General features: G+C 44.9%; 1 protein-coding gene across 2 annotated transcripts; it reads right to left on the bottom strand.

Moving 5' to 3' along the window:
* Positions 1-1,292: 1,292 nt before the first annotated feature.
* Positions 1,293-9,489, bottom strand: LOC116972500 (placenta-specific gene 8 protein-like). Of its 2 annotated transcripts, none has more exons than XM_033020322.1 (5): positions 9,309-9,489; positions 5,874-5,991; positions 3,951-4,075; positions 2,245-2,374; positions 1,293-1,603 (listed from the first exon to the last, which is right to left on the bottom strand). In XM_033020322.1, exons 2-4 carry the CDS (start codon positions 5,980-5,982, stop codon positions 2,285-2,287), a joined length of 324 nt encoding a protein of 107 aa, XP_032876213.1. In that variant the 5' UTR covers positions 5,983-5,991; positions 9,309-9,489; the 3' UTR covers positions 1,293-1,603; positions 2,245-2,284. The 2 variants fall into 2 exon arrangements, with proteins under 2 accessions (XP_032876213.1, XP_032876280.1); XM_033020389.1 differs by having other exon boundaries at positions 9,284-9,339.
* Positions 9,490-21,554: the final 12,065 nt, after the last annotated feature.

The following is a 21,554-nucleotide window of genomic DNA, read 5'->3' as shown; positions in this document are numbered from 1 at the left end:
CACTTTCCTTTCGGATCATCACACAAACTAATCTAATTTTCACACTGCAACGTGTAGCTGAGGATTTCCATGTCACAGCCACAGTAAGTCTTGTGAGATACATTACTGAACCAGGACGAAGAACTCAGTCGGTGAGGATGAACCAACTTGTACAAATGTCCAAGTAGAGATTTACAGACATTGCACAATTTCAGGCTGGAATTGCCAAGGATGTTTAAAGTGAGGACAAGAATTCGTCAGCAGAAAGGAACATTGAAGAGTTCAGTAGGATTTTTGCTATAGTAAAAATAAGGAACTGCAGATGCTGGTTTACAAAAATGACACAAAATGCTAGAGTAACTCAGGCAGCATCTCTGGAGAACATGAGTAGGTGACGTTTTGGGTCGGGGCCCTTCTTCAGACTAATGGTATCTGAAGAAAGTTCCCAAGCCGAAATGTCACCGATCTATGCTTTCCAGAGATGCTGCCTGACCTGCGGAGTTACTCCAGCACTATGTCCTTTTCTGCATCTTTGCCTTTGCTCTAACATTTTACATGATATTACAACATCAAACATTTATTGATTCCTCTGCTCCTCCACTGGAGCAAGGGAGTAACCTGTACGTGTGCTACAAACAGCCTTAAAGAAGAAATTCCTCGTAGTTATACTTTCTTCCCCATGAATCATCAATGTGAGTGCCCATGATCTTTGATCTGGGGAGAATGTGTGGAGTTGAAGGAGAAGTTATTAGATGTGAGGAAACAAAGTGCTGGAGCAACTTAGCCAGACACGCAACTTCTCTAGAGATCATGGATACTTGATGTTTCACTTCAGGACCCGTCATCAGCATCAACCAACATCTGCAGTATTGTTTAATGTGAGAACAAGTCCAGGTAGGCGGATGGATGAGTGTGTTGGTGGAGGGGAACTATTTACTGATGTCGGCATAGAATAACCTACTATTGAAAGGTTACTGAGCAGAAGTGCATTAAGGTAGAGCTGCTGCCTCACAGCGCCAGAGATACCTGGGCTTGATCCTGACCTCGATGCTATCTGTGTGGAGTTTACATCTTCTCCCTGTGACTGCGAGGGTTTCCTCCAGGTGCTCCGATTTCCTCCCATTCCCAAATCGGAAATTTTATGTGGGTTTGCAGGTTAATAGGTCACTGTAAAATTGCTTTTATTGTGTAGAGAGTGGATGCAAAAGTGGGATAGCGTAGAACTAGTGTGAACGGGCGATCGATGGTCAGCGTGCACGTGGTAGGCTGATAGGGCCTGTTCCATGCAATACCTTTCAATCAATTAAATATAAGAGGTTGCAAGCTCCTATTTTTTTATTTAAATGCAAAAATACAGCAGATTAACGAATATCAGAACTGCACTATCAGAAAATGGTAAAAGTACACAATAGAGGCCCATATATTGTATTTTTGCATGTTCTAGTGATGCCATTATGAAGATAGACCAGTTTTTCAGGCTGAAAGGGAGACAGTACATTGCTAAAGACATTTCTCTTCTGAAGAATCCATGAATTGGAGCCAGTGACATTCAACACATACAATATCAATCAATCCTCTTTATATCGTCATTCTGGTCATTTCAGTTGTTCTGCCAATGATATCCCTGTAAAAGATAATTAGGTGTTAATATGAAAAACCAACAGCATAAATCATCAATTTTGGGAATTAGTTTCAGATTTCTGTGTAGATGGGTAACAAATGCAAATTAAATCTAGAAAATACTGATTTCGGATCACCATCATCTCCACATCACAATTAGAAATAGATTGATTGATTGAAAGATAAAGAATGGAAACGGGCCATATGGCCCAGCGAGACAATACCGACCATCAATAACCCCTTCACACCAGTTCTATGTTATCCCACTTCCTCATCTATGCACTACACACCGGGGACAATTTAGAGAGGCCATTAAACCCACAAACCCCCAAGCCTTTGGGACATGGGAGGAAACCAGAGCACCAGGAGGAACCCCATTCAGTCACAGGGAGAACATGCAAACTCCACACAGATGGCACCCAAGGTCATGATCAAACCCGGGTCTCTAGTGTTGTGAGGCAGCAGCTCTGCCAGCGGCACCACTGTGCCACTAGCCTCAACAACACCCAGATATTAAAAAATACATATTTTTTCAAAAACCCCCTATGGAAAAAAAGTGAAAGAAAAACATGTAAAAATGAATAAGCATTCTGCTTAAGTCTTTAGTCTATTCTTACACAGCAGAATCTGACTGCCTCAACTTACCACATGAAATGCAATGTACGTGCGATGAACACTGATCATATCAGTGATGACTGTTTAGTTCCCTTTTAAGTTGGCAGAGAGAACACGGGAGGCAACACATGCTTACCAGCCAATCGTTACAGAGACTTCCCTGTAAAAGAGCAATAACACAAGGTTTTACACATAAGCATTAATGGAGAACAATACAGGACAGGACTAATTAAATTAATCCCTATCCCTGCACGTGATCCCTATCCCTCCATTCCCTGCATATTCACGTGCCTATCTAAAAGCCTTTCAAACTCCACCAGTTCGTTCCAGACACCCACCACTCTTTCATGACCATATAACATTTTATTGCTACACAACCTTCAACATCCGCATAATGACACCCATTGCTTAAGAAAGAAGTGCAGATGCTGGAAATTCGAAGGTAGACAAAAATGCTGGAGAAACTCAGCGGGTGAGACATCATCTATGAAGCGAAGGAAAATAGATGCTGCTTCACCCGCTGAGTTTCTCCAGCATTTTTGTCTATCTAATGACATCCCTTGTAATTTTGCTGCCTATTATTATTTATGCAAATACATTGGGTATAATCTCAGCAGCATATTGAAATGTTATTACTGTTGATTAGTGTGTTAAAATTGATGAAACATTTGTTGAGTCCTATGATGTTACAATCTGAGTTTGAGTTTAGTTTTTTAATCATGTGTACCGATATACAGAGGAATCTTGGGGTCCAAGTCCACAGCTCCTTGAGATGGAGATGGAGTGGGAATGGATGCATATTGTATACTCATCTTCATCAGTAAGAGCATTATAAAGGTCAGGAAGTGATGTTGCAGCTTTATAAAATCTTAGTTAGGCCACATTTGGAGTATTCCCTGCATTTCTGATGAAAGGAAATGGAGACTTGGGAGAAAGCTTATTAGGATGCTGCTGGTATTACTTATAAGGAGAGGTTGAACAAACTTGGATTGTTTTCTCTGGAGTGTCGGATGCCAAGACCTGATAGAAGTTTAGAAAATTATGAAAGGCAAAGATGACGTAGACAGTGAGAATCTTTGTCTCAGAGTGGAAATGTCAAAGGCTCGGGGGCATAGCTTTAAGGTGAGTTTACATGGCAAGTTATTTTGCAGAGTGGAACGTGTCGGGAGGGGTGATAGTGAAAGCAGATATAATAGTGGTGTTAATACAACTTTTAGACAGACACGTGGATATGCAGCAAATGGAGAGATATGGATCACATGCAGGCAGAAGGGATTATTTGAATTTGGACTCAAATTGAGCCCAGATATCGTGCGGCAAAGGGCCTGTGTTCTACATTTGACGGTAGCAAGGTGTCGAAAGGCCATCGGGGTGAACTGCACCATTTGCAGGTTGAACCATTTATGGAGGAGCTGATTAAATGAGAATGAGTTTAATGATTACAGCACAGGAGCAAAGTGACAATAATTGGATTCTCCACAATTGTTGCTGTGTTGACAAGATGGAAGATGGCATCCAAGGTAAGAACCATGACAAGAGATCAACGAATTAGGGGGTTAATAATGGAGACTTGACAGGAATTGAATACTCTGGAGTTATCCCCAAATTATTTTATGGAACCAATAAATATTTACATAGAATAAATCTCTAGGATATTAAACATTTTATCTATAAAAAGTATGGGTTTCTGGACATTTTATTTCATGTTCTCATTTTTTTAAATCAGATCTACTTACAGTTATGTAGTACTTTGTCCTGATGAGGGTTCTCATAGCCATGGAAGTCCCACACAGACAACACTCGTTCATGTCCCCTGCAATCTGACAGCCAAGGCAAATTGTACAGAACATCCCACAGCAACCTAGAAATAATCAGGCAGCAAGCAGTTCATATGTTCTAGGAGCAGAATTAGGCCATTTGGCCCATCAAGTCTACTCCACCATTCAATCATGGCAGATCTATCTTTCCCTCTCAACCCCATTCTCCTGCCTTCTCCCCATAACCCCTGACTACCCTTTACTAATCAAGAATCTGTCAATCTTCGCCTTAAAAATAGCCATTGACTTGGCTTCCGCAGCCAACTGTGGCAATGAATTCCACAGATTCACCACCATCTACCTGAAGAAATTCATTTTAATCTCTTTTCTAAAGGTACGTCATTTTATTCTGAGGAAATGGCCTTTGGTCCTAGACTCCCTCACTAGTGGAAACATCCTCTCCACATTCACTCTATCCAGGCCTTTAACTATTCGGTAAGTCTCAATGAGATATCCCCTCATCCTTCTAAACTCCAGCGAGCACAGGCCCAGTGCCTTCAAATGTTCATCATAAGTTAACTCAATTATTCCTGGAATCAATTATTTCTGGAATCAACCTCCTCTGGACCTTCTCCAATGCCAGCTTATTCTTCCTCAGATATGGGGCCCAAACCGGCTCACAAAATTCCAAATGCAGCCTGAGCAGCACCTTATAGAGCCTCAGCATTACATCCCCGTTTTTGTATTGTAGCACTCTTGAAATAAATATTAGCATTGCTTTCACCTTCCATACTACCAATTCAACTTGCAAATGAACTTTTTGGGAATCCTGCACCAGCATTGCCAGGTCCCTTTGCACCTCTAAGTTCTGAATTCTCTCCCCATTTAGAAAATAGTCTACACCTTTATTTCTACTACCAAAATACATGACTCCACACTTTGCCTCATCTGTCACCTCATCCCACTCCCCCAACATGTCCAAGTCATTCTGCAGAGTCCCTGCTTTCCCTACCCTACCTGCCCCTCCACGTATATCTTTGTACAATCTGCAACCTTTGCCACAAAACCTTCAATTCCCTCATCCAAATCATGTACACCGTGAAGAGTAACGGCCTCAGCTCAGACCCCTGCGGAACTCCGCTAGTTACTGGCAGTCAACCAGAAAAAGCCCCCTTTATTGCCACTCTTTGCCTTCTGCCAACCGGCCAACCTGCTCGTATCTTCCATCTGATACCATGGGCTCACATTTTCATTAGCAGCCTCACATGCAGCATCTTATCGACGAAGGCCTTCTGAAAATCCAGGTAAACCATCTCTTCTATTAGAAGTACTAACATCTCATACCTGATGACTTACAGTTATCGAATCTGACCAGAACTCAACACTTGGAGCTGGTTGTGTGAACGGGGCATCAGATAGTCAATGCTGAAAACAAACGCCAATGCCCCCCCTGTATCATTCCTTATCAGAGTAATGCTGTTCAATCAGCGGAGCAAGGCTGCAGGGTTGGATCATACATGCCGAGATGCCCACATTAACAAAGGGATCCTGCTGGCCACAGGCTATTGGCGGTGACGGTGAGAACACCAGATTGGTGGTGACATTTAACAATCTGGGCAATGAACAATGAATTGTTTGCACAATGTGCCGCCGTGGGCTAGTTTAATATTCAGGGTCTCCAGGGTGTGGAATGGCCAAAGTTACAGAAATGAAACAAAAAGGACATCTTTACAATTATAGGACACATTTCATGATCTCAACACTTCATAAAGCATCATACAGTGAAGTACTACTGACGTATAGTTTCACTTGCAACTTGGAAAGTGTTTTAAAGAAGAGAAGATTAAATGGAACATTTAAATGGGACTATGCTGGACAGTCTAAAACCATGCACATACTTACATACTCCCACATCATCGAAACAGCTGCACAGTCCAGTGCCCCAGTTGTTTTGCCTGGCAGATGTAGGCTGGGACATTATCACCACATTACCTGCATCGAACTGTGCCATCTTACTTCACTGGGATAAAATTAGAAATAATCGTGAGAAGTGGTTGATAGCATTTGGCTCTCTTTTGCAACAGTTAAACTTTGCTTCCAAGAGGGTTTTAGATAGAAACATAGAAAATAGGAGCAGGAGGAGGCCATTCGGCCATTCGAGCCAGCACCGCCATTCATTGTGATCATGGCTGATCGTCCCCTATCAATAACCCGTGCCTGCCTTCTCCCCATATCCCTTGACTCCACTAGCCCCTAGAGCTCTATCTAACTCTCTAGAGCTCTATCTAACTCTCATAGGCACATGAATATGCAGAGAATGAAGAGATAAGGATCACATGCAGGTAGAGGAGATGAGTTTAACTTGGCATCATGTTCGGCACAGACATTGTGGGCTGAAAAGCCTGTTCCTGTGCTATACTTTTCTATGTTACACCAGTCTGAAGAAGGGTCTCGACCCGAAACGTTGCCTATTTCCTTCGCTTCATAGATGCTGCCTCACCCGCTGAGTTTCCCCATCATTTTTGTCTACCTTCAATAGTTTTAATGTTCTGATAGTTAGTTCTTTACAACATAAGCATGTTAATGAAAATAAACAACACGCAGTGTATAAACCCAAAGATAACAGAATTGTTACAGAACAGCAGAGGACATTTTGCAAGAGCTCCCAAACTACTGCTCATCCCAATCCCAGTCTATATCAATCACATCGAGCTGAATGTACATGGAGTCACATTCATACTGAACTGAAAATGCATCAAATCCAGATTGGTCTTTCAAAGTTCTGTCTATTTTTGCCAAATCATTTTTAAGTAAAGATTTTCATAACTTGGTCTTCACTAATAATTGAAATTTAAAGCACCGCACCTCTGGAAATTTAAAATAAAAGTAGAAAATGCTGGTAACATCATGTTTTGGGTGGAAAACTTCACTGAAGCTAGGAGAGGGAGAAACCCTGTTAGTTTTTAAAATGGCGAGGGTGGGGAATGATGCAATCTCTCAGAATACTGGTAAAACAGAAAGTAGTAAGACTGTAATGAAACCATGTGTACAAACAATTGTGTAATGTAATACTGAATGCTGGAACAGCTTATAAGCCACATTTCTTATAGCCAAGTAGTTTTTAATTGTTGAAATGCAGTGATGGTATCACCTGTTTAAAAGCACATGATAAAATTACCATGTTTTAGTTTTGTTTTAGTTTTAGAGAGACCGTATGGAAACAGGCCTGTGTATGAAGGAACTGCAGATGCTGGTTTAAACCAAAGATAGACACAAAAAGCTGGAGTAACTCAGTGGGACAGGCAGCATCTCTGGAGAGAAGGAATGGGTGACGTTTCGGGTCGAGACCCTTCTTCAGACTGATGTCCGGGAGGAGGGAGATAGATAGATAAGGAAGTGTGAAGGTGTGAAAACAGGGCAAAGGGAATGGAGATCAAGAAAAATGTAGAATAGATCATTGTTAGCTGGGAGAAGGCAACAACAAAGCAAACAGAGATAAAATGCAGTCGGAGACAGTAAGACTGATCGGAGAACTGGGAAGGGAGATGGATGGAGAGAGAGGGAAAGCAAGGGTTACTTGAAGTTAGAGAAAATGTCCATACCGCTGGGGTGTAAGCTGCCCAAGTGAAATATCAAGTGCTGTTCCTCCAATTTGTGCTGGGCCCCACTTGGACATGGAAACAGGCTTTTCCGCCCACCGAGTCCACTCCAACCATTGATCACTCTAGTTTTATGTTACCCCATTTCCTCAACTACTTCCTTATATACCAAGGGGAATTTACAGGGGTCAATTAACCTGCAAACCTGCACGTCTTTGGGATGTGGGAGCAAACTGGAATATCCGTGGGAAACCCACGTGGCAACAGGGAGAACGTGCAGAGAACCAGGGTCTCTGGCATTGTGAAGCAGCACTACCAACGTTGCCACAGTGCCACCTGTCCCACTGCGTGTGGGCTGTACAAAAAATATCTGTATAAAAAAAATATAAGTTCATAGTGCAACAAAGTCCATCGATCAATTCCAGTTTGTTTTCTAACACAAACAATGATTCTTTTCAATTCTACTTTGTATACATAAGGCAGCTTTTACCAGGCAGTAATTTATCAAGCATGCTTGCCGATTGTTTTGCCTAGAAACTATTCTATCAATGAGTAATGCTTTTTAAAACATGGCAAGGCAACAGCGAGGCTGAGAAGCTCAATAACGAAAACAAAGGTGAATAACAGGAATGTAGAAGGAGATTAAAAAAATAAAAGCATGAAATACCTGGGAGAATTCATAAGAAGTAAATAAATAGAGGCAGGTGTACAGCATTTGGTCCCGCGATCCTGTTGTTCTATTCAATATGTTTATGGTTGACATTCTAACTCGGCACCGCTTTCCTGAAGCTTTATTCTGTGATACCCGCACTGTCCAAATATTTGTCGACCTCTGCCTTGATTATACAGAGCAGCTCAGCCTCCTGCCCCTGTTAAGTTGCAGCGTTAAACAATTTATAACGACCTGGGCGAAGACATTTCTTGTCTGCTTCGTACTGAATAGCTCGACCTTCATTTTGAGACTGTGACCATTTGGCTTTAGATATATCTTTACATCCACTCTGTCAAGTCCTTTAAACATTTGGAATGCTTCAATGAATTCATTTTACACTGCAACCTTTCAGAGGGTAAAGGTTCAGTCTGCTTAGTGTCTCCCCATTTGACAATTTCCTACCATTTGCCCCATCACCACTCAGATCCCCAAACACCCCCCCCCCCCCACACACACCCTCCCATCCCATTCCAGAAATTAATTTCTTGTTTCACCTCCTCTATTACAAATATACTCCATCTTATGTACAAAGGTCTGCATACAATATTCCAGGTGTGATATCAACAGCACTCCATTTAATTGCAGTGTCACGTTCTTTGATTTGTTCCCCTTACTCGAGAGTAAATAACTTCTCTGGATACCCAAAGTTCAGATTCAAATTAAGATTCTATATTCTTCCTGATCACAAGAAAGGCTTTTAATCATATTCTTAAAACAGACATTGATTTTAACTTTATGTTTTGGATACCTAAAGTTCAAATTTCAGATTTTCAGCTTTTCCATTAACTCCATTGTTGCAACAGCATCCAAACATTTTGAGATCATACATGCAAAATTTGACGCTTTAGAAAATGCTGTAATAAATCGATAACTGAAGCAAGTGAATCAAATTTAAATTCAACTGACGAATCAATTGTTGCTGCTAAATTGGATGTTTTAGTTTGGTTGGTGAATGGTTAACGTTTTACGTTGTACTAACTATATCATTATTTGCTCTTTACCTGCTAATATCTGTAAATAACTCACCGCTTCTGGTAAGGAAAGATTTCTTGAATCCTCTTCCTCTTGGCAGCAATGAGAGAGATGCCTCATTTTCCAGCTTTATATAGGTTTGGTAATACAAGAGGATGGCCTCTTGCCAATTAGTTACTGTTGATAGGTTACTTAACTATTTGTCGGTTTGCTCATTGTGCAAACAAAAATGTAGCGCCACTTTTGTTTAACATCTATTTTAAAACATTCTGTCAGTGTTAAGAAAAGGTAAATCACATTAGTAAGACCTACAACCAGACACAAGAAACTGCAGATAAATTGTGAAAATCAAGCTTAGACTAGGGGACTGTTTTAGTGAACAATTGCACTCCATCCGCCAAGGCCGACTGGATCTCTTGGTTGCTAACCATTTTAACCTCTTCTCATTCCCATTCCAACCTTTATGTCCTGGGATGGGCACAAAATGCTGGAGTAACTCAGTGGGACAGGCAGCATCTCTGGAGAGAAGGAATGGGTGAAGTTTTGGGTCGAGACCTGAAGAAGGGTTTCGACCCGAAACTTCACCATTTCTTCTCTCCAGAGATGCTGCCTGTCCCACTGCAGTATTTGTGTCTTTCTACGGATTAAACCAGCATCCGCAGTTCCTTCCTACACATTTCTGTCCTGGGCCTTCCCCATTACTGGAGGAACAGCGCCTCATATTCTGCTTGGATAGATTACAGCCCAATGGTATGAACATTTAATTCTCCAACATCAAGTAACACATTCAATACCCCCTCTTTATTTCCTGAGCACCCCAGTGCACTCCCATTTCTCCCACCATCTTCCACGCTCTGCAGTTACCCTGGTCCTTCAAGGTCAAGATGGCGCCTGCCTGCGGCGACTTTTGCGAAGCACCAGAACATAAAAGGTTTACCTACAACTTCCATCGACTCACATGGATCAGGGAAATGGCAGAAATCGGTGCCGTTTCGGACAAGCTGTTTGGGCACCTGAAGGCTCTTGCGATTTCGCGATCTCCCGCAGCTGTGGGAGCCCGGACTTTGAACTTTCCCACGCTCGCTGGAAATCACCCGACCCGACGGAGAAGCACAGGTACGATACGTGGAAACTCCGGGACGACCTCCAGAGCCGACGGGCTGGATCTTCCAAGAACAATGAAGCTGGAGCTGCCGACTTTGAGGGACTCCCCGTTCCAGCTCAGGTTCGCAGAAACAGCAGGTACAGCAAGTACAGTACCTGGAAATAAAGGGGAAGCCTCCATTGTGTCTGGAAACGTGGCCGACGGGCAGGATTTCAGGTCAGAATGAAGCGCAGGGGACTTTGGCCCCCTCTCCCCACTATCCTACTGGCCAACGTACAGTCGCTTGAAAACAAAGTGGAGGACTTAAGGGCAAGGCTGCTTTATCAAAGGGAGCTGAGGGAATGCTCTGTGTTCTGTTTCACAGAGACATGGCTCATCCCCAGCACCCCAGACTCAGCGGTCCAGCCTGAAGGGTTCTCCATCCACCGTATGGACCGTACACTGGGAAAGGGAGAGGAGGGGGCGTCTGCCTCATGGTCAACTCTGCGTGGTGCTCAGATGTGGCAGTCCTGTCCAACTCCTGCTCTCCACACCTCAAACATCTGGTGGTGAAGTGCCGCCCCTTCTACCTTCCAAGGGAATTCACCTCCGTTATCCTGACCGCGGTCTACATCCCTCCCCAGGCAGACATCCGTCTGGCACTGGAGGAGCTGCACGCCGTGGTAAACAAACACCAGACGTCTTACCCCGAGGCATTTACCACCATTGCTGGGGACTTCAATAAGGCAAACCTCAAGAAATCAATCCCCAACTTCCACCAACATGTCTCCTGCTGCACCAGAGGACCTAACACCCTCGACCACTGCTACACCACCATCAAGAATGCCTATCATTCTATCCCTCGCCCTCACTTCGGTAAATCAGACCATACCGCGGTGCTGCTTCTTCCTGCCTACAGGCAGCAATTGAAGAGCGCACCCCCAGAAGTGAGGACAGTACAGAGCTGGTCGGGGGGGGGGGGGGGGGGGGGGAGGGCAGAGGAACAACTCCAGGACTGTTTGGGGTCTGTAGACTGGGCAATGTTCAGGGACTCGGCAACGGACTTGAACGAATACACCACAGTCGTTACAGACTTCGTAAAGAAATGTGTGGAGGACTGCACCCTACAAAAACCTTCCGAGTGTTTCCCAAATCAGAAACCTTGGATGAACTTTGAGATCCGCACTCTTCTGAAGACCCGACACCGGGCATTCATGTCTGATGATACTGTGGTCTACAAGAAGTCCAGATACGATCTTGGTAAGGCCATCAAAAAGGCCAAAAGGGACTTCTGCTCCAAACTGGAGGATGAGACAGATGTTCGGCAGCTGTGGCGGGGCCTGAATGTAATCACCTCCTACAAGGCGAAATCAGGAGGCAGCTCGAATGTCGGCGAAACATCACTCTCTGATGAGCTCAATGCGTTTTACGCACACTTTGATAGGGAGGATACTGATGTGCCTTCCCGAGCCCCCATTCGCTGTGATGGTATTTCAGTCTCAGTCACAGAGGCCGACGTCAGGAAATCCTTCAGAGGGGTGAACCCTCGAAAAGCACCTGGACCTGATGGTATACCCGGTCGTGTTCTAAAAACCTGTGCGGACCAACTGGCTGGAGTTTTTACGGACATTTTCAACTTGTCACTTCTGAGGTCTGAGGTTCCCACCTGCTTTAAAAAGGCATCAATAACAGTTTGGATTTCTGAATGGCTTTGTTGACCTTGTGGAAATGACCTAGCAGACGGGTCCAAAAATGCAGCATAAACACAAATTCCAGTTCTTCCATTTTCTGCAAAAGATTGTTAGCTTGAAGCCTGGTATCACCCTTCACATTAACATCAGAGTACAAATGACTGAGGGCATCAGTGATAGCGCTGTAACTTTCCAAAATAGCTTCTGTGGCTTTTGCATGTGCCTCCCACCTAGTGTCTGACAAATATTTAGGCACTTTTGACTGAGGTTGCAAAAATGATTTTAGAACTGCTCATCTTTGTGGAGGATGAAAAGAAGGTATAAATGTCATTGATAATTCCAAAACAGTTCACTGCATCAAGGCAGCAATCAACAGCCGAACAGCCCACCAAATTTAATGAGTGGGCAGCGCATGGAATATATCTTGCAAATTTGTTTTTTTCGAGGATTTTTTTGCTGCAGGCCTTGTACCCACCAGCCATGTTGGCAGCATTGTCATAAGACTGCCCTCGGAAGAAGAGCTCCAAATCGCAGCGGGCGCGGAACTCATTGAGGTGAGGACGGAGGGGGACAAAGGTGTGGCCTCTGCTGCGGACAGACCGTTCGGTATCTGAGAGGGGGAGGTCAGGGGGGGTGGTGAACACACGGCAGGGATGGGGGTTGGGGCCAGAGGAAGGCAGTTGAGTGGACTGGGGCCGAGGCGATGTCTGGTGGGGGGCTGGTGGGTGGTCAGGGGGTGGGGGGGGGGTATGAGGACTGTAGTGTGGGTGGGGAAGAGCTGGGGTCACATGGTTTGAGGGGAATGGGGAAGACCCAGTGGAACAGCCACTGAGGTTACCATGGTTGGGGGGACTAGCACTAGGACCCAGCGCAGTTAAACTCAGGGGAGTTGGAGTCTGCAGCGTGGAAACATCAGGCCCGGTGCTGAGTCCAGGCTGCAGGTAAGGCGACGGCTGCGGGCTGCTGGAGGGCGGTGGAGTGGCGAGGGTCAGCGGGCAAAGCGTGGGAGGTCCCGGTGGGCGGGAAACCAGCCCCATCAGAGACTGTGAGCAGGGTTAACTATAGAAAGGACCATTCCGCCTATCGTAGTGGGTGGCTGCTCTTTCCCACCCACCCTTTACCCAGCCTGGAGCCTCTTCTCCCCTGAAGCAGGCAGGTCGGGCACAGTCGGAGCCGGCTCTAAACTTGCAGCCGCGCACCGACTCGAACAGTCCTGACTGTTGAAAGGACAAGGCTCAGAAAATATGAATATTTCGAAGTTTTATATGCCTTGGTGGAGCGGGCCGAGGTCCCCCTAGATCTCCAGGCCCTAAGCTTAAGCTTGTCTAGCTTATACGTAAATCCGGCCCTGCCTGCTTTGCCTTTCACTCTAAAGGCGACATACACATCCTGAGCTCTCTTCAGTACACTTTTAAAAACATTCCATTTGGCCGATGTTCCTTTCCCCTCAAATAACCTGCTTCAGTCAACTTGAGCGAGACCTTTTCTCAAACCCTCAAAGTTGGCCTTACCCCAGTTGTGCGTTTTAACATGTGGATCCTTTCCGTCCCTATCCATAACTATCTTAAACCTAATCGAACTGTGGTCACTGGTCCCAAAAGGCTCCTCCACACACACTTCATTAACTTGCCCATCCCAATTTCCCAATACTAGATCCAGCGTTGCCCTCTCACATGTGGGGGTCTCCACAAAGTGTTTAAGAAAACTCTCCTGAACACTTTTGAGGAATTGCACCCCATCTAAACCCTTCATGCTATGATTTTCCCAGTCTATATTGGGAAAGTTGAAATCCCCTACTACAACAGCCTTATTTGACCGGCAGATGTCTGCAATCTCCCGGCACATTTGCTCTTCTAATTTCCGTTGACTATTCGGGGGTTTGTAGTACACCCCCAACAAGGTGATCATCCCTTTCTTGTTCCTCAGCTCCACCCATATAGCCTCACTAGACGAACCGTCCGTAATGTCACCTCTGAACACAGCCGTGACATCCTCCTTAACCAACGATGCAACCCCCCCTCCTCTTTTTTCCTCATCCCTCTCTCCTGAACCTCCTGTACCCTGAAACATTGAGCTGCCAGTCCTGCCCCTCCCTTAACCAGGTTTCAGTCATGGCTACAATGTTCCAGTCGCTCGTACCTATCCATGCCCTAAGCTCATCTGCCTAACCCATGAAGCCCCTTGCATTAAAATATGTGCAGTTTAAACCAATCCTCCTTCCTCGCTCTCTGGCTTTTTGCCTGTTTTGTCCATTTACTTTTCTCACACCACCCTCCATACCAACCTCTCACCTCTCCTGTGTCTCTGTCCTGCACGAGATCCCACCCCCCTGCCATTCTAGTTTAAACCCTCCCGTGTAGCATTAGCAAACCTTCCCGCTAGGATGTTGGTCCCCCTCCAGTTTAGGTGCAACCCGACCCTTTTATATGGTCACCCCTGCCCCGGAAGAGAGCCCAATGATCCAGAAATCCGAATCCTTGCTCCCTGCACCAACGCCTCAGCCATACCTTCATATCCTCTATCTTCCTATTTATACCTTCACCAGCACGAGGTACTGGAAGTAATCTTGAGATCACTACCCTGCAGGTCCTGCTTTTCAGTCTTCTGCCCAATTCCATAAAATCTTGTTGCAGAACCTCCTTCCTCTTCCGACCTATATCATTCATGCCAACATGCACAACAACCTCTGGCTGCTCCCCCTCACTCTAGAGCCGCTCCAAGACATTCTGGACCCTGGCACCAGGGAGGCAACACACCATCCTGGAGTCTTGCATGTTGCCGCAGAATCTCCTGTCCACACTTCTGACGATGGAGTCTCCCACCACTACGGCTCTGCCTGACATCACTCTTTCCCATTGAGCTTCAGCACCAGGGTTGGAATCACAGCCCTGGCTACCACTCATTCTTGTTGTGTCGTCCACTGAGGTACAGCCACCTGCACTCCACGTTTACTCATTTTTCTCACAGTCACCCGCCTTCGCTCTTCCTGTATCCTTGGTGTGACAACCTCACTGTAGGTCCTGTCCAGGAAATTCTCTTTTTCCCGGATGACCCTGCGGTCATCCAACTGCTGCTCCAGTTCCCCAACATGTTCATTCTGGAGCTGCACCTGGACAAAATTTCCGCAATGTCCCTGACTTCCCACATCCTGCAGGAAACATACTGTACCAACTTGCCTGCCACTTCTTCAGTGGGCAAAAATCACAAATCACAAATTTCAATCAAGTGTAGCCTTCTTGCCTCAGCCTCCTTGCCGAAGACTCTCGAGACTGCAAGGTGACTTGGATAGGCTGGGTGAGTGGGCAAATGTTTGGCAGATGCAGTATAATGTGGATAAATGTGAGGTTATCCACTTTGGTGGCAAAAACAGGAAAGCAGACTATTATCTAAATGGTGGCCGATTAGGAAAAGGGGAGATGCAGCGAGACCTGGGTGTCATGGTACACCAGTCATTGAAAATAGGCATGCAGGTGCAGCAGGCAGTGAAAAAAGCGAATGGTATGTTAGCTTTCATAGCAAAAGGATTTGAGTATAGGAGCAGGGAGGTTCTACTGCAGTTGTACAGGGTCTTGGTGAGACCACACCTGGAGTATTGCGTACAGTTTTGGTCTCCAAATCTGAGGAAGGACATTATAGCCATAGAGGGAGTGCAGAGAAGGTTCACCAGACTGATTCCTGGGATGTCAGGACTTTCATATGAAGAAAGACTGGATAGACTTGGCTTATACTCGCTAGAATTTAGAAGATTGAGAGGGGATCTTATAGAAACGTACAAAATTCTTATGGGGTTGGACAGGCTAGATGCAGGAAGATTGTTCCCGATGTTGGGGAAGTCCAGGACAAGGGGTCACAGCTTAAGGATAAGGGGGAAATCCTTTAGGACCGAGATGAGAAGAAACTTTTTCACACAGAGAGTGGTGAATCTCTGGAACTCTCTGCCACAGAGGGTAGTTGAGGCCAGTTCATTGGCTATATTTAAGAGGGAGTTAGATGTGGCCCTTGTGGCTAAAGGGATCAGGGGGTATGGAGAGAAGGCAGGTACGGGATACTGAGTTGGATGATCAGCCATGATCATATTGAATGGCGGTGCAGGCTCGAAGGGCCGAATGGCCTACTCCTGCACCTATTTTCTATGTATCTATGAGCCAAAGACTCACACTTTACTCACCAAGACACTTCACCTCAACAAGGCCGTTCCCAACAAGGTTGCTCCGCTACAGCTGCACTTACCTAATTAACTACTTTAGGGCTAATTAGTAAATTACCTGAACCTGGGTCTTGGCGCACTTTTTAAACTGTCTTTCCTTGTAACTCACCTTCTTTCTCACGGACTTTCAAGCCAATAATGTCTTCACTCTGCTTCAACTTGCTGCTTCTCCAAGCTCCATGTAAGGAGATGTTATTTCAACAGACAAAGAACTTATCTGTTGAAATACTAACTTCCTTCAGTTTGAGTATCAGTCAGTTGTTATCATACTTCCTCCTGCTTTTGTGGCGAATGTATTTTGCTTGGCAGTGTTGCCAATTACTTTCTGCAATTCAGTAGCTCTGCAGGTGACAGCGTGTCATGTCTCAATGGTGTTACTCTGTGATAACAAGGCAAGAATGGGATCTTCCTTTGTCTCTTGGCATTTGATGAGCATTTTCTTCACTGTTTGGACCTGTCTTTCTATGAACCTTGTCTCCCCTCGGATAGTACGGGGATGAGGTGGTGATGAAGAGCGAGGCAAACTGGGTCCCATTATCACAAATCACCTTGGGAGGTATGCCTTGCCCATCAAACAGGATCCATACTGCTGTAGACATTGTTGATGCCCACAGGTCTTTCATCTTTCTGATGAATGGAAACTTTGAGTACTTCAGGTACCATCCTTGGTTGTAGGCGAAATTTAAATTAAAAAAAAAAAAATAGGTGCAGGAGTAGGCCATTCGGCCATTCGGCCCTTCGAGCCTGCACCGCCATTCAATATGATCATGGCTGATCATCCAACTCAGTATCCTGTACCTGCCTTCTCATCATACCCCCTGATCCCTTTAGCCACAAGGGCCACATCTAACTCCCTCTTAAAACTAGCCAATGAACTGGCCTCAACTACCTTCTGTGGCAGAGAGTTCCAGAGATTCACCACTCTCTGTGTGAAAAATGTTTTTCTCATCTCGGTCCTAAAGGATTTCCCCTTTATCCTTAAACAGTGACCCCTTGTCCTGGACTTCCCCAACATCGGGAACAATCTTCCTGCATCTAGCCTGTCCAACCCCTTAAGAATTTTGTAAGTTTCTATAAGATCCCCCCTCAATCTCCTAAATTCTAGCAGTACAAGCCGAGTCTATCCAGTCTTTCTTCATATGGAAGTCCTGACATCCCAGGAATCAGTCTGGTGAACCTTCTCTGTACTCCCTCTATGGCAAGAATGTCTTTCCTCAGATTTGGAGACCAAAACTGTACGCAATACTCCAGGTGTGGTCTCACCAAGAACCTGTACAACTGCAGTAAAACCTCCCTGTTCCTATACTCAAATCCTTTTGCTATGAATGCTAACATACCATTCGCTTTCTTCACTGCCTGCTGCACCTGCATGCCTACTTTCAATGACTGGTGTACCATGACACCCAGGTCTCGTTGCATCTCCCCTTTTCCTAATCGGCCACCATTTAGATAATAGTGTACTTTCCTGTTTTTGCCACCAAAGTGGATAACCTCACATTTATCCACATTATACTGCATCTGTCATGCATTTGCCCACTCACCCAGCCTAACCAAGTCACCTTGCAGCCTCCTAGCATCCTCCTCACAGCTAACACTGCCCCCCAGCTTCGTGTCATCCGCAAACTTGGAGATGTTGCATTCAATTCCCTCGTCCAAATCATTAATATATATTGTAAATAGCTGGGGTCCCAGCACTGAGCCTTGTGGTACCCCACTAGTCACTGCCTGCCATTCTGAAAAGGACCCGTTTACTCCTACTCTTTGCTTCCTGTTTGCCAGCCAGTTCTCTATCCACATCAATACTGAACCCCCAATTCCATGTGCTTTAAGTTTGTATACTAATCTCTTTTGTGGGACCTTGTCGAAAGCCTTCTGAAAGTCCAAATATAACACATCCACTGGTTCTCCTTTATCCACTCTACTAGTTACATCCTTGAAAAATTCTATAAGATTCGCCAGACATGATTTACCTTTCGTAAATCCATGCTGACTTTGTCCAATGATTTCACCACTTTCCAAATGTGCTGCTATCCCATCTTTAATAACTGACTAGCAGTTTCCCCACTACCGATGTTAGACTAACTGGTCTGTAATTCCCCGTTTTCTCTCTCCCTCCCTTTTTAAAAAGTGGGGTTACATTAGCTACCCTCCAATCCTCAGGAACTACTCCAGAATCTAAAGAGTTTTGAAAAATTATCACTAATGCATCCACTATTTCTTGGGCTACTTCCTTAAGTACTCTGGGATGCAGCCTATCTGGCTCCGGGGATTTATCGGCCTTTAATCCATTCAATTTACCTAACACCACTTCCCTGCTAACCTGGATTTCACTCAGTTCCTCCATCTCATTTGACCCGCGGTCCCCTGCCATTTCCGGCAGATTATTCATGTCTTCCTTAGTGAAGACGGAACCAAATTAGTTAATCAATTGGTCCGCCTTGTCCTTGTTCCCCATGATCAATTCGCCTGTTTCTGACTGCAAGGGACCTACATTTTTTAACTAATCTCTTTCTCTTCACATATCTATAAAAACTTTTGCAGTCAGTTTTTATGTTCCCTGCCAGTTTTCTTTCATAATCTATTTTCCCTTTCTTAATTAAGCCCTTTGTCCTCCTCTGCTGGTCTCTGAATTTCTCCCAGTCCTCTGGTAGGCTGCTTTTTCTGGCTAATTTGTACGCTTCATCTTTTGCTTTGATACTATCCCTGATTTCCCTTGTTATCCACGGATGCACTACCTTCCCTGATTTATTCTTTTGCCAAACTGGGATGAACAATTGTTGTAGTTCATCCATGCAGTCTTTAAATGCCTTCCATTGCATATCCACCGTCAACCCTTTAAGAATTAATAGCCAGTCAATCTTGGCCAATTCACGTCTCATACCTTAAAGTTACCTTTCTTTAAGTTCAGAACCATTGTTTCTGAATTAACAATGTCACTCTCCATCCTAATGAAGAACTCAACCATATTATGGTCGCTCTTGGCCAAGGGGCCACACACAACAAGACTGCTAACTAACCCTTTCTCATTACTCAATACCCAGTCTAGAATAGCCTGCTCTCTCGTTGGTTCCTCTACATATTGGTTTAGAAAACTATCCCGCATACATTCCAAGAAATCCTCTTCCTCAGCACCCCTGCCAATTTGATTCACCCAAACTATATGTAGATTGAAGTCACCCATTATAACTGTTTTACCTTTGTTGCACGCATATCTAATTTCCTGTTTGATGCCATCCCCAACTTCACTACTACTGCCTGTACACAACACCCACTAGCGTTTTCTGCCCCTTAGTGTTTCGTAGCTCTACCCAAATCGATTCCACATGTTCCTTGCATCCAGCTTGGTGAACACCTTGGCTCCAGCTAATGAAGGAGTTATTTCTTCAAGAGTGGGTGTAGGGTAATGATCTCTCTTTAAAGCTTTGTTAAGATCACGAGGATCTGAGGATATATCCTCAGGCTGCCATTGAGCTTTTTGATCCAATCTGATAACCCCGTGTAGACGTGATAGAGGGGATGGGACTGAGTTGATGTGGATGTGAGAGAGAATAGATTAAGGAAAATGAGGTGTAGACTATTTTCTAAATAGGGTGAGAATCCAGGAATCGGAGGTGCAAAGCGACTTGGGGGTGCTCGTGCAGGATTCCCAAAAAGTTAATCTGCAAGTTGAATAAGTAGTAAAGAAAGCAAACTCAAAGCTAGCATTTATTTCAAGAGGGCTTGTATACAAAAACAGGGATGTAATGTTGAGGCTCTATAAGGAATTGGTAAAGCCGCATTTGGAATATTGTGAGCAATTTTGGGCACCATATCTGAGGAAGGACGTGTTGGCTCTGGAGAGGGCCCAGAGGAGGTTTACAAGAATGATCCGGGAATGAGTAGGTTAACCTATGATGAGCGTTTGTCGGCACTGGGCCTGTACTCGCTGGAGTTTAGAAGAATGAAGGGGGACCTAATTGAAACATACAGAATAGTGAAAGACTTGGATAGAGTGGATGTGGAGAGGATGTTTTCGCTAGTGGGAGAGTCTAGGACTAGAGGTCATAGCCTCAGAATTGAAGGACATTCTTTAAGGAATGAGATGAGGATTTTCTTTAGTCAGAGGCTGGTGAATCTGTGGAATTCTTTGCCACAGAAGGTTGTTAGTGCATATTTTGAAGGCAGAGATTGATAGATTCTTGATTAGTACAGGTGTCAGAGGTTACATAGAAACATAGAAAATAGGTGCAGGAGGAGGCCATTCGGCCCTTTATAGCCAGCACCGCCATTCATTGTGATCATGGCTGATCGTTCCCTATCAATAACCCGTGCCTGCCTTCTCCCCATATCCCTTGACTCCACTAGCCCCTAGAGCTCTAACTCTCTCTTAAATCCATCCAGTGATTGGGCCTCCACTGCCCTCTGTGGCAGGGAATTCCATAAATTCACAACACTCAGGGTGAAAACGTTTTTTCTCACCTCAGTCTTAAGTGACCTCCCCTTTATTTTTAAGACTGGTTCTGGACTCGCCCAACATTGGGAACATTTTTCCTGCATCTAGCTTGTCCAGTCCTTTTATAAATTTGTATGTTTCTATTAGATACCCTCTCATCCTTCTAAACTCCAGTGAATACAAGCCTAGTCTTTTCAATCTTTCCTCATATAACAGCCGCGCCTTCCCAGGGATTAATCTTGTGAACCTACGCTGCACTGCCTCAATCACAAGGATGTCCTTCCTCAAATTAGGAGACCAAAACTGTACACAATACTCCAGATGTGGTCTCACCAGAGCCCTATACAACATGCAGAAGAACCTCTTTACTCCTATACTGAAATACTCTTGTTATGAAGGCCAACATTCCATTAGCTTTCTTCACTGCCTGCTGTACCTGCACGCCAACTTTCTGTGACCACTGTACAAGGACACCCAGGTCTCGCTGCACCTCCCCCTTACCTAACCTAACCCCATTGACATAATAATCTGCCCCCTTGTTTTTGCCGCCAAAGTGGATAACCTCACATTTATCTATATTATACTGCATCTGCCACGCATCTGCCCACTCACTCAACCTGTCCAGGTCACCCTGCAACCTCCTAATATCCTCCTCACAGTTCACACTGCCACCCAGCTTTGTGCCATCTGCAAACTTGCTAGTGTTGCTCCTAATTCCCTCTTCCAAATCATTAATATATATGGTAAACTGTTGCGGCCCCAACACCGAGCCTTGCGGTACTCCACTCGCCACTGCCTGCCATTCTGAAAAGGACCCGTTCACTCCTACTTTTTGCTTCCGGTCTGCCAACCAATTTTCTATCCATGTCAACACCCTACCCCCAAT

The sequence above is a fragment of the Amblyraja radiata genome, chromosome 1 (genome assembly GCF_010909765.2).
Source record: "Amblyraja radiata isolate CabotCenter1 chromosome 1, sAmbRad1.1.pri, whole genome shotgun sequence".
In the NCBI taxonomy this organism is placed as follows: Eukaryota; Metazoa; Chordata; class Chondrichthyes; order Rajiformes; family Rajidae; genus Amblyraja; species Amblyraja radiata.
Note: the sequence above shows the minus strand (reverse complement) of the source record. Positions and strands in the feature narration are given on the sequence as shown.